The sequence below is a fragment of the Eurosta solidaginis genome, chromosome 2 (assembly GCF_040869045.1).
Source record: "Eurosta solidaginis isolate ZX-2024a chromosome 2, ASM4086904v1, whole genome shotgun sequence".
Lineage (NCBI taxonomy): Eukaryota > Metazoa > Arthropoda > Insecta > Diptera > Tephritidae > Eurosta > Eurosta solidaginis.
Window position 1 is genome coordinate 129,288,199 of NC_090320.1, and position 18,617 is coordinate 129,306,815.

The window sequence follows — 18,617 nt, forward strand, 5'->3', positions numbered from 1 at the left end:
CATACTTACCCATAAGTGACGGAAATACATGTTTATAACTACATGCCTACAGCAGGTTTCGAACCCAACCACTCTTTCTTTCGATGCAACCACTCTACCTACTATAAAACAATTCGAGTATTAAAAGTACTATTTGAGATATTTAAAGAAAAAGTATTATCATTGTTATGGTGTTACTCGTTTATCCGGATAATATCCCATTTGCAGTTTATACCTTTAATATATGTATGTATACATACATTGATATTGCGCAACCTGGGTATTTTTATTTGATCGCTTATAACTTACGTAGTTTTGCATCGATTTTCTTATATTATTGCTTATCTTTTTTCCAATTAAACAGAGCTTTACGTAAAGAAATAACATCTGAAAAAAAAGTTGTGGTTTTGGAATGCTGCCCTCGCAAAAAGTAATTTTTTTCATATTTTTTAATAAAAAAAAACAAAAATCTGAAATGATAAGCTAATATCTCGAAAACTATCCGGTTGAGCAAAAAACAATGATGATGCATTTATAGCAAATTTCATCATCTTCCCGATTCTGTAAACTTTTTTGCAATTGCTTGACCTGTTCGTGGGATATACGTAATTAAAGGGAGCCATCATTTTGGTTTTTTCGAATAAGGGTAAATTGCGAATATCTCAAAAACGGTACCATAGAATCAAAAATGAACTCAATTTTCGAAATCAGGGGTGATTTTACATACGAATTTAATAACGGCGTTTCTGGTAAAGAAAAAAAGTTGAAATTCGTGGTCCAGTGTAATTATTGTTATTTTTTAATTTTTCTAAATTTGAAAAATTGTATTTTGTTTTTGGAATAGTAAGTAGACAATTTTTCGACAACCTGCCATAGCTGCGCAGATAGATCCTTTCGAAGGGTGCTAAGCCTTCATCATCAGTACGCTTTAGGCATGCTGCGCTAACTATTTAGCTATACAGCGGTGGTTTGTTTGACTGGCAAATTTGCTACTTTCTATTCTTTTTTACAACTATATTTATTAAGTGTTGCGCAATCTGGTGCAAATCACTGATAATGCTGGATTTTTGTTTATTGTCAATTACTTTTTTGACATTCCCAAGTGCTCATGGTTCATTAACAATTGTTTTTGTTTTTATCGGCCTATTGATAAATGATTCAAGGTTCGATTCGAGCTCAGGGCCAGAATGATAATTTTTTTCTAATGATAATTATTGTTATTTTTTAATTTTTCTAAATTTGAAAAATTGTATTTTGTTTTGGAATAGTAAGTAGACAGTTTTTCAGACAACCTGCCATAGCTGCGCAGATAGATCCTTTCGAAGGGTGCTAAGCCTTCATCATCAGTACGCTTTGGCATGCTGCGCTAACCATTTAGCTATACAGCGGTGGTTTGTTTGACTGGCATATTTGCTACTTTCTATTCCTTTTTACCAACTATATTTATTAAGTGTTGCGCAATCTGGTGCAAATCACTGATAATGCTGAATTTTTGTTTATTTTCAATTACTTTGTTTGACATTCCCAAGTGCTCATGGTTTATTAACAATTGTTTTTGTTTTTATCGGCCTATTGATAAATGATTCAAGGTTCGATTCGAGCTCAGGGCCAGAACAATAATTTTTTTCTAATGATAATTATTGTAATTTTTTAATTTTTCTAAATTTGAAAAATTGTATTTTGTTTTTGGAATAGTAAGTAGAAAATTTTTCAGACAACCTGCTATAGCTGCGCAGATAGATCCATTTCGAAGGGTGCTAAGCCTTCATCATCAGTACGCTTTAGGCACGCTGCGCTAACCATTTAGCTATACAGCGGTCGTTTGTTTGGCTGGCAAATTTGCTACTTCTATTCCTTTTACCAACTATATTTATTCAGTGTTGCGCCATCTGGTGCAAATCACTGATAATGCTGGATTTTTGTTTATTGTCAATTACTTTGTTTGACATTCCCAAGTGCTCATGGTTTATTAACAATTGTTTTTGTTTTTATCGGCCTATTGATAAATGATTCAAGGTTCGTCATAAACTTATACTTTATTATCGTTAGAAGTCGTATCATTTAAACTTACTTTTACGTTTTGAAATTCTTCTTGTTTAGTTTGTGATCGCGTTTTAACGGCTAAAACGTGTTTTGTCGAATCTTTAATTTAGTCTATACTTATACGCGAAAGTGCACCAGCCACAACATTGGATTTTCCTTTAACGCACACATTATAAAGTTGTATTCCGATAAATCTAATCTGATTCTAGAGAGTTTCGAGGAAGGATCTTTCATATTAAATAGGTAAACTAATGGTCTATGTTCTGATTTTACCGTGAAATGTGTACCGTAAACATACGGCCGAAAATGTTTAATAGCAAAATGTATTGCTAAAAGTTCTAACTCTATGATTGCTTTTTTCTGTTCGGCTTTATTGAAAGATTTTGATGAAAAGCAAATCGGCCAATCATTATCTCCATGTTTTTGGCTTAATATAGCGCCACAACCACTCTTAGAAGCATCTACAGTGATAATAAATTCTTTTGAAAAATCGGGGAATTGTAAAAGTTGAGGAGACATTAATGAAAATCTTAGTTTTTTAAAAGCATTTTCGCAAGAATCATCTCAAACAAGTTCAACTTTTTTCCGATTTAGACGATTTAAAGCGGCTGCCAGTGACGCGAAGTTAGGTATAAAACGCCTATAATAATTTGCAAATGCAACGAACCGCCTTACAGCGTCTTTGTTGTTGTTGTTGTAGCGATTAGGTTACTCCCCGAAGGCCTTTGTCGGATACAGATCCGATACGCTCCGGTAACACAGCACCATTAAGGTGCTGGCCCGACCATCTTGGGAACGATTTATATGGCCACATTAAACCTTCAGGCCATCCCTCCCTCCCCACCCCAAAGTTCCATGAGGAGCTTGGGGTCGCCAGAGCCTCGTCTGTTAGTGAAACGGGATTCGCCGAAGATTTATATTGCGCTACACAACCCCTTGAATCCCACAGCGTCTTTGTCTTTGCGTCTATTTTTGAGTCATCTGGCAGCAGGCATTTTGAGGTACACTTATGGTCTAAAAAAGTTACTTCGGAACGAAGGAAAATGCATTTGTTGGGATTTAACTTTAAATTGAATTTTCTACAAGTTTCGAAAACTTTTTCCAAATTTTTGTGGTGATGTGTCTCGCTACAACCGATGACGATAACATCGTCAATGTACATAAAAGCTTGATTTGGCGAAATGCCTGAAAATGCTAATGACATCATACGTGAAAAAGAGTTTGGTGCTATATTTAAACCGAAAGGTAAAACTTTCCAACGAAAAGCTCTTCGATCTGTACTGAAAGATGTAACGTCTCTAGAATTGACATGAAGTAAGTGGTATTTGGTGAAAATTAGAAAAAAGATCTGAAGTTGAAAAATATTTGGCTCTGCCATGATTGTCGAGAATGTCGTCTACACGTGCTAACGGAAATTTGTCTGCGATAAGCTTTTTATTGACTGTTCTGAAATCAACGCACATACGACTTTTGGCCTGTAGGATCTTTTTTCGGTACCAAAATTAAAGGACTGTTGTAATTAGAAAAACTGGGTTCTATTTAATCATTTCGCATTAAATTTTCGACTTGTTTATTAATTTCTTCACGTTGTGTACATGGTAAACGATAATTTTTTATATAGACTGGATTTTTATCAGTTAAACGTAGTTTTTGTTCGTAACAGTTATTTAAAGTCATACGATCAGTTTTTAAAGCGAATACATGGGCATATTTTAAGCATAAATCAAGTAATTGTTTTTAGGCATTTGATTTTTCCAAACTTTCGTTAATTCCTCTAAGCGTTTTTGATCTTTTGAAGTTTCATTGATTTTGTAGACATTGTAGTTGGTGATATCTTCTGTTACAATATTGCAATTGTTGACATGTTTTACTTCGTCAGTAATGTCTAAAGTTTTTATAACTGAATTATTTGTGTCAACAATGTACTTTGCCTTAAAAACACCAGTACAGATTTAAAAAGGATTGTCGCATTTTGGTAGTTTAAAGAAACGATAAACTTCACATCTCGGTGGAATAACTAAAGAAACGGTACTTGTACCGTGTAAAATTGGTATATTTAGATTTTTAAGCCAGTATTAGTAGTTATGCTATCGCTTGCATAATTAATGATGCATTTATGTATTTAATTTTGAAAAGTCTTTGCCGAGTATTCCGTCTGAAGGTATATTAAAATCATCGTTAACTACATATAAAGTATGAGGTATTAAAAAATTAAATGCAATCAAGGCGGTTTTTAAGGTGCCTAAAGTTGAAATTGTTTCAGCTGTTACGCCTGTTATATTAATAATTTCGTTACTATTAAAGTTACAATTTTGAGATAAACTTGAAATTTTAATTAAAGAAATATCTGCTTGAGAATCTACTGGAAAAGTGCAACGTTTGTAGGAATCCCTACATTTAAGTTCAATAAAATCTGAATAATTAAGCAGTAGATGGATTATGATATTTTTGAAGAAGATTCGTTTAATTGTCTAAATCAGCGATGGGCAAAACGGCTTGTATGAGCCTTTTGCTCATACGGGCACGCTTTACACATTTAAGTGCTAGGTGAGGGACGATCAAGTGCAGGTATGTGGGGCGAAGAACACAGGAAGAGAATAATATACAAACACACAAAAGATTGATAAATATAGAGTATTTGGCCTTATACATATGTGGAAAATAGAGCTGCCACCGCTCTTATTATGTTCAAATTATTAAGCGGCTTTGGCGGCTTCGCTCGCACTAAAGGCCACAAATATGTAATGTCGCTTTTGTGATTCACAACTCGAACTGAATTTTCAGTTGTAATTTTAAAAGTTCCTTTATGATTCAAATTATAAACAAAGCGAGTTTTAAAATAAGGAAAATGGTCGCCGTAAATTAAACACACATGCAACACATGCTCCAACAATTTTTGCAGTGTGGATTTAACGATACATGTATGTGAGCTGAAGAAATTTGAAAATTCCTTCATAATTTGAAATGAAAGCAGCTATGTTTATAATAAAACTGGTAAAATTTGTCGTTGTTTATGCGATTGGTACCTTTCTTTATTTGTAAACTGATACATTTCTTTCTATGCTCACGGCAACACTGCCAACAAATCTGAAAAGGGTTTCCTTTTCCCACGATTGTATACGAAACGTACATTAGTACGTTTTCTACTACTACTTCCTCTAATGCTACTACTTTAAAAATACTTTTTTAAATACTTTTATGTATATATTGCAAAATGAATCGGCTTGTATATAATTAAATATATGTGAAGGCGAAATGAATGTCAATAATGCGCTGCTTAACATAAAGTCGACTTCGGTCTATGGTTATTCCGTTTTTCGTATTTCTTGCCAAAAAATGTGTGTTTTTGTTTTCGTACTATTGCAACACAGTTTGGGAATTGGTTTTCGAGGTTGAGAGAGAATATTTTCATTTCAGTTTTTTAGTGTTTCCGCAACCTTCTTGGGATGGATATCGTTTGAGACGAAGCGTACGATATTTCCAATGTATTTTTTACTCCCCTAACACCCACCCCAAAACACACAAACGTCTCACCTAGCACTCGCTGGTACTGAAACTGATTTAGGAGCCGAAAGTAGGCCCATCCCTGGTCTAAATCGTGATCCCGATCCCCCAGTGTTCGCTTCTGAGGGTCTTTCACGTTTAAAGAGCGTACATTGGCATTACTTCGCGAATTTGAATGCCTATTATTATCTATATATTAATACGCTAACAAAATTTCCATGCAATCAATTGACAGGCTGTTTCGCATAGTTAGCGTACGTAAAATCATATAAAAGTTATATGAATCGATTCGTATGGATCAGCCTCAGTGCATAAGCCTATTTTTGTTAACAAATATTACTCTATTTGTTTATAATTAATAGAAAAAGTTTTTTGTAAATTCGAAAATCTGTACAAATATCGAAATTGCCATCTGTAGGACCCATTATGTTCACAAACCCCGCTGATTTCGAAATTCCAAAAGCTGCATTGCTTCTACATATCGAAGCTACCTTCGCCACCAGAAGGAGTGGCCTAAGGTCCTTGATCTCTACAGTTTTTCCGTCTCGCGAAACCTGACATTGTCACCGAACTTAATTAAAACATGGACAGGCCAACCGTCATATTGGAAATCCACGTCGATGGTCTTACGTTGCTGACTGTCCTACACCCAAATATATTGGGTGTGACGTTTCAGCAGGTTCTACATTTTGGCGAGCATGCTACCGAAATTGTACCTCAAATACAGAGCCGTAATAAAATCCTCAAATCTCTTTCCGGCAGAACTTGGGGTAACGACAGAGAAACGCTCATTACCTCTTACAAAGCAATTGGCCGGGCGATTGCATGCTACCCGCCCCCGATATGGTCGCCAATCCTAAAGGTTAATCACTGGAAGAAAATACAGGCCTGCCAAAACACTGCTTTAAGAACCGCTGTGGGCTGTATTCTTATGTCCCCAGAACACCACCTACATAATAAGGCGAGAGTACTCCCCATTAGGGAGAGAAATGAAATGCTAAACAAACCGTTTTTGTTGAATATCCAGAAACCTGGGCATCCAATCATACATCTTATTGAAAAGGCCACCATTTTCAGGGGCATAAGAGATCGTGTGCGTAAGCATTATGAGGAAATACGGCACTTGAGAACACAGCCAGGTCCTCAGTGATATCCAAGCTGCCCAAGGCAGCCGGTTCTATGTACCGGAGCGACTCGGAATTTTTGCCGACCTAGGGTTGTAATTTCAGTGTAACCTTATTTAATTTGTTGCTTCCCTGGTCGCACCTATTGGATTGGGGAGTCACTCTAGCTCAACTTGTATCTGGGTACTATTAAAGGTTAAACTCCTACCTATCCAGAATCAACCCCGACATACATAATGTATGGCCTGCTTACAATGTGTCCCCACATGACTCTAACCATCTCTCCAATTGCAATGTGGAAACAACGCCTCCAATACCCCTTTCTGTCTGGTCCACCCCTGTTGAAACTTCAAGTTTCCTTTGGCTCCCGTTAGAGGATATTGATGACCAATAATCGGTCGCGCCTATTGGATGGGGTGAAGCACTGCAACAACAACAATAGAAATAAATAACTAACATTTCCTCATACTTTCTTTTATATTTCAGGACACATGTTTCAACCAATTTAATTAAAGATAAAACATGCCTCTGCCCAAGCGCTCTCTCGAGCCTGTTTATGTGTCAAGATCAGTTTACCTACAAGATGAACTCCAGCTCGTTGAGTTGGAAACAGTCACAAATACTGCGCTAACAAATATTATTCGGCAGTTATCGTCGTTATCCAAGCATGCTGAGGATATATTTGGTGAGCTAGCTAGTGATGTGGGAAATATAAGCAATCGAGCTAATTCGCTGCAGGCTCGAATAGATCATTTGTCAATAAAAGTGACGCAGTTAGATAGCACGATGGAAGACGTACCGCTTACTGATATAACAAGAAAAAAAGGATTTCGGTCCACCAAAATTTTCGATCAAAAAATTTTCTCCCACTCTACAATGCCGGCTCCTATGCTGGAAACTTATACGATGTGTGATAAGCCCCCTCCATTGAATAAATTAAATAGTTTTCGGGATGACGGTAAGGATGGTCTAAAATTTTATACGGATCCAAATTATTTTTTTGAACTTTGGCGGCAAGAGATGTTAAAGGACACAGAGAGAGTTATGCATGATAAAGGAAAAAAGCTCAATCGACCTCGACAAGAAGGGGCAAATAGTTGTGCCAATTCCACAGGCATTAAAAAGAGAGTTAGAAAACCGCATAATACAAGAGAAAAGCAACGATTAATTGTGATTGACCAAGGGGAGACACTGATGCCCAATAATATTAACTATCAAACTCCGTACTCAATCATAAACATGGAAACAGGATATGGTAGTAAGTATATCAAAGGGCCTATAGGGGTAGACCAAAGAGCTAGTTCGTTTCCCTTCGATTTGACTTTCGGAACGCTTATCCCTTTTTGGTGCTCCCAGCTCGCCCTCCTAAAGAAATATCACCAATCAATGTAAACCAGCGCTTGTACTTTTATAACTCAAACTCAAGGGCCAGAAGCATTAGCGAGTATGAAAACTCCTTCCACCCCAGGACGCTTATAATTATGACCCTTAAAGTCTGTGCATAAAACTTGATAGATAGGAAAGGAAAGGAATACGACGCAAATTGGAAGAGAAACTCGGCAAAAAATCAGAGGTAAAGCGCGCCAAGTATTTATTTTTTTAAGGCTTCAATATAGATATAATATGAGTTTCTGAACCCTGGTTTCCTTCATTCCATAAGGTAGATGGTAATGGTAATAAGCTGTTGTTTTAGGAGTGTTTCGCCCCATCCAATATGTGCTACCACTCACAATTTATCATCAATATCCTTTACCGGGAGTCCAAGGAAACTTGCTGTTTCAACAGGGGTGTACCAGAGTGAGGGTGGTGGTGTTTGAAGTGTTGGTTTCACATTGCAATTAAAAAGAACGGTTGGTGTCATGTGGGAACACGTTGCAAGCAGGACATACATTATGTTTGTCGGGTTTGATTCTGGATAGGTAAGAGTTAAACCTGTCACAGCCTTCAGATCGAAGTTAAGCTAGAGTGACGCGCGTCTCCCTGCGTAGAATGCTTTTCTCTTCTGCGAGTTCAGAGTATTTATATTTAAGAACGGGTATCGCCGTGCAATTCCTGGCAAAAAGGTGCAACGCCCTTTTTTTTGGATATTATTGGGGACCTGTTTGTGTTTTTCTTCTACATTCGGTTATGTTCTCAGGGTCCGTATTTCCTCATAATGCTTGCGGAGATGACATCTTAAGCGTCTGGGAGGCGGGGCCTCTTCAATCAGATGTCTGATGGGATACCCAGGTTTATGGCTATTCAACAGAAATTGTTTGGTAAGCATTCCATTTCTCTCCATAATGGGGAGTACTCTCCCTCACTGTGTTGGTGGTGTCCTGGAGACATAAGCAGGCAATCTGTAGCGATTCTTCGATCCGTGTTTTGGCAGTCCTGTTGTTGTTGTTGTTGTAGCGATAAGGTTGCTCCCCGAAGGCTTTGGGGAGTGTTATCGATGTGATGGTCCTTTGCCGGATACAGATCCGGTACGCTCCGGTACCATAGCACCACTAAGGTGCTAGCCCGACCATCTCGGGAACGATTTATGTGGCCACATTAAACCTTCAGGCCATTCCCTCCCTCCCCACTTCCATGAGGAGCTTGGGGTCGCCAGAGCCTCGTCTGTTAGTGAAAAGGGATTCGCCGCGGATAGGTGAGGTTGACAATTGGGTTCGGAGAAGATATATATTGCGCTGGCAACCTGAAGGGTTGCGCTACACAGCCCCTTGAATCTGGTATTTTAGTCGCCTCTTACGAAAGGCATACCTACCGTGGATATATTCTGATCCCCTAACCCGCTGGGGTTTAGCAGTCCTGTATTTTCTTCCAGTGTAACTCACCTTTAGGCCTGGCGACCATATCGGAGACCCGTAGCAAGCAAGCGGACTGGCAATTGCTTTGTAAGTGGCAATGAGCTTCTGTTTATCTTTACCCCAAGTGCTGGCGGCCAGAGATTTCAGGATTTTATTACGGCTTTGGATTTTAGGCACAATCGTGGTTGCATGCTCGCCAAAATGTAGATCCCGATCGAACGCCACAGCCAGTATTTTCGGGTGAAAGACAGTCGGTAGCGTAATGCTATCGACGTGGACGTCCAAAATGATCGACATTTGTCATGCCCATGTTGTAAAGTAAGGTTGCAGATGATTTGGTCGATAACAATGTCAAGTTTCGCGAGACAAAAAAATTGGGGAGATCAGGGAGATGGTTGTTTATATTAGTACATAGCTCATCGTTGGGTGGGACGGGACCTTTCGTTATTATCGTGTGGCACCTACACTTCTTGTCAATGCACTTGTATTTTATTTCTTTTTAACAATTGTGTTTTTGAGTTACTTGTAAAAAATATAGTCCATGAGGAGCTCACATAGACTGAATGAGTCCGTGTTACCAGAAGTTTGTTTTAACGACCAAACTGAAAAACGATATCAAAAACCAGGATCTATGTTATAAAATAACTCCGTCCTCTTAGCAAATACTAGAAGCTTCCACTTGCTGCTTCTAGGTCTGGCAGCTGTATCACTCCTAATAGTCTTAGCCTGGCAAGCGCAGGGCACGAGCACCCTCCACCCCGCACTTCCTGCATCTGCTACCACTGACAAAGCCTAATTTAAAGGCAGAGTCCAGTAGCCGATTGCATACTACGCGTCCCCTATATGGTCGCCAAGCCTAAAGACTACTCACTGGCAGAAGTTACAGGCCTGCCAAAATACTGCTTTCAGAAGTGCCACGGGTTGTTTTCTTATGTCCACAGAACACCATCTACATAATGAGGTGAGAATACTCACCATCAGGGAGAGAAATGAGATGCTAACCAAAGAGTTCCTGTTGAATACCCAGAAACCTGGGCATCACAATGGACATCTGATTGATGAGCCAACACCGCCCAGGGGCTTAAGGAATCATCTCCGTAAGCATTATGAGGAAATACGGCATCTGAGAACTCAGCCGTATGAAACCAAAAAAGAACAAGCAGGTCCTCAGTAAACTCCACAAACAGGCGTCGGATCTTTATGCCAGGAATTGCCCGGTGAATTCAGTACTCAAGGAACAATGCCCAAAACTCGCAGAAGAGGAACGCACACTTCCTAGGGAAACACGAGTCACTCTAGCTCATCTTCGATCTGGATACTGTAACAGGTTAAACTCTTACCTATCCAGAATCAACCCCGACATACAAAACATATGTCCTGCTTGTAACGTGTCCCCACATGACACCAACCATCTCTTCAATTGTATTGTGAAACATCAAGTTTCCTTGGACTTCCGTTAGAGGATATTGATGACAATTTGTGATCGGTCGCACCTATTGAATGGGGCGAAGCACTGCTACAACAACAACAACAACGAGGTTCTCAGTAGTGTAATTAGGCAGCATATATGAATGCAGCTGTTTCCTTACCATTACTGCAGCTCGCACCCGTCCTTCCGCTTACGCTTAGTAAATGCCAAATCCGTGCGCGCTAAGTCAAGAAACCTTTCCTCCCGATGAGAGCCACGGATCCTGGATCAGCGCCACGTCAAACGAACCCTCCTCAAGGGTTAGAAGAAGTTCGCTCGACGCCACTTTACTGTGTTGGAGGTTTATCTGTAGGACTCGCAGCACCATTAGGCTGTTTGTCCCTCTCCAGCACCTTTGTCGTGACGTCGTCGTCCTCCCCTTTCCCTTTTGGTTTAGAGTATCCATGGCCCCTTGGAGCCTCTCGTAACTGTTATACCGGGTGTTCCTCTGTGCGATTCGCAGCACCACTTGGCTGTTGGTCCTCTTATAACACTTTCGTGGTGACGTCGACTACCTCCACCTGTCCTTCTTCTCTTTTGAGGTCCTTTTCGACTTCAACCACTTCTAGCGTGTTAGGATTTTTATCCTCGGGAATTCTTTTCCTGAGTCTCATGTAAATTTCTCTTGCACCAAAGGGCATTTTGCCAAACTGCGTGTATAATATAGTCTCCGCATGCTTGTTTATTTGGAAGATGTAGAACTGACCTTCCTCCGTAAGCCGAGATACAGTAAGTACCTTCCAATCCTCTGTAGGTATGTTCAGATTCTGAGTCTGCAGAAGTCGCAGTGTATCCTCCGACTTCATCACGCATGGTATCCATACCTTAACCGTGGGGATTTGCGGTTTATCCACCACCTCAAACCGCGCGTTCGTTTCTTGCCTTTGGAGATTTGGAACCACTTCCTCCAGCCACCGCAAGCTCGCGATGTTGTCGCACGCTATCATCTTCACACCGTTATACCACCCCCGAATCAAAGGTTGGAAGGGCTTACTTGGTTGTTACCGTATCATCTTAAGCATTAAGCTAATAAGCTCCCTTTATACAGATCTTCACTTTTCAGTAGTCATTTGTCCGGAAAGACTGCTACGATCAACCAGCGCCACAGACAGTGACTGCTTTGTCACATCACTCATCCTCCTGGGAAAAGCCGGAGTCTTTGTGTTATCTCTCCTTGGCACCTCCAAGAAAGCCGGAGTTTTAGGGTTAACTCCCTTTAGCACCTCCGAGAAGCCGGAGTCTTAGCGTTATCTCCCTTTGGCTTATCTCCTACTTTCGTAGTTGGAACATCCCTCTGACTCGCCGCTTTCGAGGTAGTTGCTATCTCGCTATTGGGGCCCATCTGTCATAGAGCTTTGGATGTACTTGTCTTGTCTATGCGACTGCCCTGCCTCGAAGCTCTGGGACTGGGTCCTTTCTGCCTCTTGAAAGCACGCTTGTCGCCTTCCGCCGAACGTTGCCTCTTCATTCTGCCATTCGACGCTTCTTCCCCCTCGTACCGGTTGCAGAACCGAGGGTTTATCGTAGCAAACCTTTTGAACTGCCTTCCACCTACTTCTACCGCCTAATGGGCCCATTGCAAGCGCTCGATCTCCACTGTGTTGGGTCTACCACTGATCCCAGACGTTGTAGAATTCTTAGTGCTGCACGGTACTGCGAGAGAGCTCTTTTACTTCCTCTGCTCCGTACCCTTCTGCGCTCTTCTCCGTTTTCATCTGTATGCTATTCAAATACGGAGTTCATTGAATCAGCACTACTCGCGCTCTCCGAGTCCAACGCAGCGCTTAATGCGTATTTGTCGATTTGTCGTCCTTGCTTGCGACTCAGTCCTCTTATCATCGTCCTTATTACAATTAGGTAATGACAAGGCGGGCTCAACAATCCAGTATTATATGCGGAGAAAGAACAGTCCGCCACAACAGCGCCCTTACTGTGGTAATGCCATCAATACACCCGAGGTGGCACGGTATCGAGAGACTCCGTTCGAATACAGCCGAATTTATTCCCTGGCTGCAAACCGTCCAATAGGCACGGTCCGCATGACACCCTGGATTAGGGTGCTGGCTGTTCTTGGTCACCGACATCTCGGCGCCCTCCTTTGAGGCGAAACGGCGTAGATGCCAGTCCCAAACAGCTCCGCCTCATAGTCGGGCGCTATGGAGTCCGGCTAAGCCCTCACACCAACGACAAGGTGCCTACCCTAGTGAGGGATTGTAAATGTTACTTCTTGAAAAATAAAAGTTTAGTTTTGTTCTAAATATTCTTATTGAAAATTGTGTCTCAAAGTTTTATTTTAAATAAATAATTTGGAGGGACTTAATTGGTGATCCCGTGTGCATTAGAGATGTTACTAGCGCCAGCAACCAGAAGTTTCACAAACCGCGGTTTAAATGAATCCGAACAACCACATGTAACGTAGCGTTAAAATAGTACGACCCCACTGTAACCCTTTTTCGCCTACGCCTGAGATTATACAATGCATAGTATATTAACAGGCAGCCAACAGCAACAATTACATACCGATGCATTCGAGTGGCATTCGGCGCCAACAATAATATATATAAATGGCAATTCACTGATTTAGCGGTTCATTTCTTACTCGCATCATAACAGAAGCAGTATAAAAGGAATGAATTTACTGTTGGCACTTCATTCCTCTCAGGTTAGTCGGAGGAGGTGGTTGCTTTATTAAAGCAGCCTGATCTCTTCTCCCGACTAGCTGAGTGGAAGGGGTACTGCCTTAGCGCGGGTCACCCTTGGCTTGCGGGGACAACGGGTCGCGCCTGTAAGGTTATCTCGCCCGTGTCCAAACTAAGTAGGGGGGGGGGGGGAAGCTCGTCGCCTTATTGCTACCCCACCCCTTCCCCTCAGCCAAGGCACCAGCCGACCCGGTTCTACAGCTGCGTAGCGTGGCTTTCGGGCCCAGATTCCCCTCGCAGCCTACGAACCGGCAAGGACAGAGCTCGTGCGCCGCTCCCCGACACCTTACTTTAGTGTCCGTACACGCGATGAGCGATGTCCAGCAAACTAGCCAATCCCACTATCAGAGGGAACGGGGAGTGCCGTCACGGTACTAGTCCGCCTACAGGAAGCCGCCATGACCGACAGCATACGCCCGTAAGAAGCCACCGCTGATAATCCTCCTGAAAAGGTAATAAAGCCCAACATTCCAACCGACACTTCTCCCTGGCTACGCCACTGGTACGCGCTCCGTCGCCCGATTGTTGCCGTCGCCACCCCCGCCGTTGCTACCACCATTCGGCTGTTGTTGTGCTTATTCGCCGCTGCTGCTATTGGCTGATCCCTCACCATCTACCTGCCAGGGAAAACACCGACCCCGTCCATCCTCACCTGCTCCGTCCATCGCGCACTGCTACGTCTGGCCATCTCTCTCCAACCACTGTCTTGGTACGGAAAGCTGCTGCCATCCATATCCTTCAAGCCGTGTATGTGTACAGTCGTCATTAGCACATATATACTGTATTCTTATTAAGCGGGGGTTTGTGGGACCTCTACTCGACACCGAATTGTTTGAGTGCTACCTCAGCCTTCGATAAATCCCACCTCATAAATGTCGCCCGAGCAGGGACCCTCCTCCGCATATAACAGTGCAAAAACAAATACAATGCACCAACACTGCCGGGGCGGGTTCGACGAACACATCATCCGAAAAAAGCAAATACACCGGTTCCAAAAGGTACGACGTTGGATATCGACTCCCTCAACTTGATCTACATTCCCAAGAAAGAGGTTGATAGAGGAGTGCAAAAATATTGGATCGACGTGGAAGGACACACTACTTTTGTTTTTTTTTGTTTTCGAGTTCAGTTGTTAAAATTTATTAAACAGAATTTAACTTATTAGAAACAAATTTTCTTTTCAACTGAAAAAATCTGACAATTTTCCATTTTCGTTTTACAAAATTTCTTATTGCTACTATATAATATTAACAATGTAAAAGTACAGTAACAAAATCTAAGGTATATAAGGCTATTATATAACTCGCCCCTCCTTAAGATTCGAGTCCCTTCGAATCAATAATTTATTTTAATAAAAATTAATAATAATAAATAACTAAAATTACAATAACAATAAAATTATAAAACATCTTATAACAAAATAATTCAACAAAATAAATCAAATTATTATTCAGTATATCATATTTTCTTTACTAATTTTGTAAACGTTTATTTAAGTAAGTATTATTTTTTTTTTTATATATTTATTGATTTTAAAGGCCTTCGAAATTGAGCTACATCCATTTTATTTGGATTACTGTAATGATATTTATTAAATCTCTTTGCGGTTTTTTGTCTGTTAGCAATAGGATTTTTAGTATACAAATTTGGTTTATTTAAATTCAGATTTATGTTTTCTCTTTTTTTGTTTATTCTGTTTATGGCTCTCATTTTATTATTTTCAATTCTTATTTTTATTTCATCAAAATTTAAATTCAAATTATTTATAAAATCTATTGGTTTCAATTTAGTTGAACTATGTATAGTGTTATTATAAAAATTTATTGCTTTAAGTACCAACTCTTCTGAATCATTAATGGCATCATTATTTTTCAAAATTCTTATATGTTCAAGAAGTGTCGAATGCATTCTTTCTATATCTGAATTTCCAGTATGAGAATTTGGTGTAGTATAATAAGGTTCTATATTGTTTTCCTGACAAAAAAATTTAATTAGTGCATTATTAAATTCGTTATCCATAATCAATTTATCCGGCTTTCCCAAAAATGCAATTCGTTCCTCAAGTTTTATTTTAACTGTTACCATATTTTTATCACTTAATTTATGAGCAGTACCCAATTTAGTAAATTTATCGATCGTTGTTAAGAAAAAAGATTTTTGAACGTGGAAAATATCTAAATGTATAACTGCGTTTGGTCTATCAGAAGTAAAAGTATGTTTAAACTGTTTATTTATTGGTTTTCGATCATATTTGTTTTCTATACAAACTCTGCAACTGTTACAATACCTATTTACATATTTAAATAATTTCGGATTAAAATATAAACCTTTTAACTCCTCGAAATTCTCTAATATACCTCTATGATTTCCTTTTAAATGAATATCATTAATAACATTCAATAACAAATCCTCCGATTCAATATCCTCAGCTAATTTTGAGCACTTTATAAATTTCAAATTACTATCATTAGAAAAAAGTTGAATTAATTTTTGTTGCAATATATTATACATACTATCTTCAAGCTCTGAATATATTCCAACCTTCCCTTTCCTTAATTCTTTTCGAAATAAATTATTTAAATAACGGTCATTGGTTAAATCCGTTTCTGCAATATATATTATTTTATATTTATTAAAAAGTAAATCGATTTCTCTACTTTTAGTTTTACATAATCTAATTTGAGTTCGATATTTATTAACAATTCCGTCTATTATAGGATAAAATTCGTTTAAATCTTCTTGAGCACTATGTATACTACCTACTGAATTTTGATTTAATTGAACTCTACTTAAAAAATCTGCTACAGTGTTCTCTTTTCCTTTAAGATATTCTATATCAAACTGAAATTCATCTAATAAAATCTTCCATCTAATAATACGAGAATTTGGATCCTTTAATGAAAATAGCCATTTTAAAGGTTGATGATCCGTTTGTACCAGAAATTTCCTACCATAAAGATAACAACGATAATATTTTATTGCCCAAACTATAGCTAACAGTTCTTTTTCTAAAGTCGAGTAGTTCTTCTCATGTCCATTTAATGTTCTACTTGCGTAACTAACTGGTTTGCCTTCTTGGCTTAAAACTGCCCCGATTGCCAAATTACTCGCATCGGTAGTCAAAACAAATTTTTTATTAAAATTGGGGTAACACAGTAAGGGCGGATTACTTAATATTTTCTTTAATTTTTCAAAAGCGCCAATATATGACTCATCATTAATATTTATTTTGGTATTCTTTTTTAAATATTTTATTATTGGACTTGCTATAAGAGAATAAGTTTTTATAAATTTCCTATAGTATCCAGTTAACCCAAGAAATGATTTTATTTCTTTCAAGGTTGTTGGTAACCGTAAATTTTGTATTATATAAACTTTTTCTGGATTTGGCTTAATGCCATCTTTTGTCACTATATGTCCAAGAAAATTAGTTTCTTTTGATAAAAATTTACACTTTTCAATTTGAACCTTAAGATTGAACTCATTAAGTTTTGAAAAAAATTTTTTGTAAACTTTCAATATGTTCAGTCAATGAAGTCGAAAAAACGAGTATATCATCCATATAAATGACACAAATTTTATTAATAAATTCAGATAGAACGTAATTTAACATACGTTGCATACAAAAGTTGCAGGTGCATTTTTCAGACCAAAAGGCATTCGAATAAACTCAAAATGTCCTCTTGAAGTCGAAAATGCTATTTTTTCAATATCACTTTCTTCCATCAAAATCTGATGGAAGCCCTTGGCAAGGTCTAATGAAGAAAAATATTGGGCTTTACCTAATTTGTCGAATAATGATTCAATATTTGGAAGCGGGAATTTGTCATCCACTGTAATGTCATTTAATTTCCTAAAATCAATTACTAATCGCCACTTTTGCTTCTTTAAGTTATCAGTCTTCTTTTTGACTATCCATAAAGGAGAATTATATGGTGATTTGCTATTTCTTATAATATTTTGTTTAAGCATATCTTCAATTTGGGATTCAATTTCTTTTTCTAAAATTTGGGGGTGTCTATAATTTTTGCAATAAATTGGTTTAGAAGATGTTGTTATAATCTTGTGTTTAACACACTCTGTAGTTGTCAAATTTTGACCCTCAATATAAAAACATCCTTTATTTTTGTGCAAAAAAATTTCTAATAATTTACCTTCTTCTCTATTCAAATCCTTAGGTACCAAATCTTTGATTGCATTTATTTCTGATTTTTAATAATATTAAATAATAAACTTCTTCATACTTAACATCAAAACTATCACAAAATAATTTTATTCTCCTATTATTTACTGTTAATTTATTGTTTTTAAAGTCTAAAATAGCACCAATAGGACCTAAAACATTTACCCCTATAATACAATCAAAATTTTTATTAATGAAATTTGCTAATTTTACAGACATAGTCTTTCTACCAGAATTGAATTCTGTAGGTACATTTACTATAACTTCCTCTGTTATTAATTTATCACCAACCAAAGTATTTAATAATATTGGCTTTAAAAGATTTTGTTTTACACCCATATTAGAAAAAAATGTATTACTACCCAACGTAGTAGCAGCTCCACTATCGATTAAACATTTAGTTTTTATATTATTGATTGTTAGTAATACTATTGGTAATGTTGATCCTGAGGCTGCAAATGAAAATTTTCAGTAAAATTTACAACGCCTATTTCCATTGGCTCTTGATAATTAAAATTTCTTTGATTGTGATTAAAATGTGGAACATTTCCTGAATTATAATTTTGATTATTTAGATATCTACCATATTGTGGATAATTATTATCTCTGTTATTTTCAAAATTATTTCCCCTACTACTATCAAAATTTCCAATGTTAATTTTATTATTTTGGTTACTTAAATTTGGCACAACATAATTACTAAAACGCTTTTTTCCACTTAAATTTTGAGGTCGCTGAAAGCCATAACTATTAGAAGAGTTGTTACCATTTAAATATTTATTTCTTTTTGGAAAGTTATTTGAAAAATTTTCATTATTTAAATCA

General features: G+C 38.2%; 1 protein-coding gene across 5 annotated transcripts in view; it reads left to right on the forward strand.

Annotated features, from left to right (window-relative positions):
- SCAR (wiskott-Aldrich syndrome protein family member 3 SCAR) overlaps window positions 1–18,617 on the forward strand; it is a 429,470-nt gene that overhangs the window by 215,512 nt on the left and 195,341 nt on the right. For all 5 annotated transcript variants that reach the window (XM_067766214.1, XM_067766213.1, XM_067766212.1 and 2 more), the window contains one exon: window positions 7,137–7,908. In XM_067766214.1, the coding sequence (XP_067622315.1) occupies window positions 7,173–7,908 (736 nt within the window). In that variant the 5' untranslated portion in view covers window positions 7,137–7,172. The remainder of the gene's footprint in view (window positions 1–7,136; window positions 7,909–18,617) is intronic.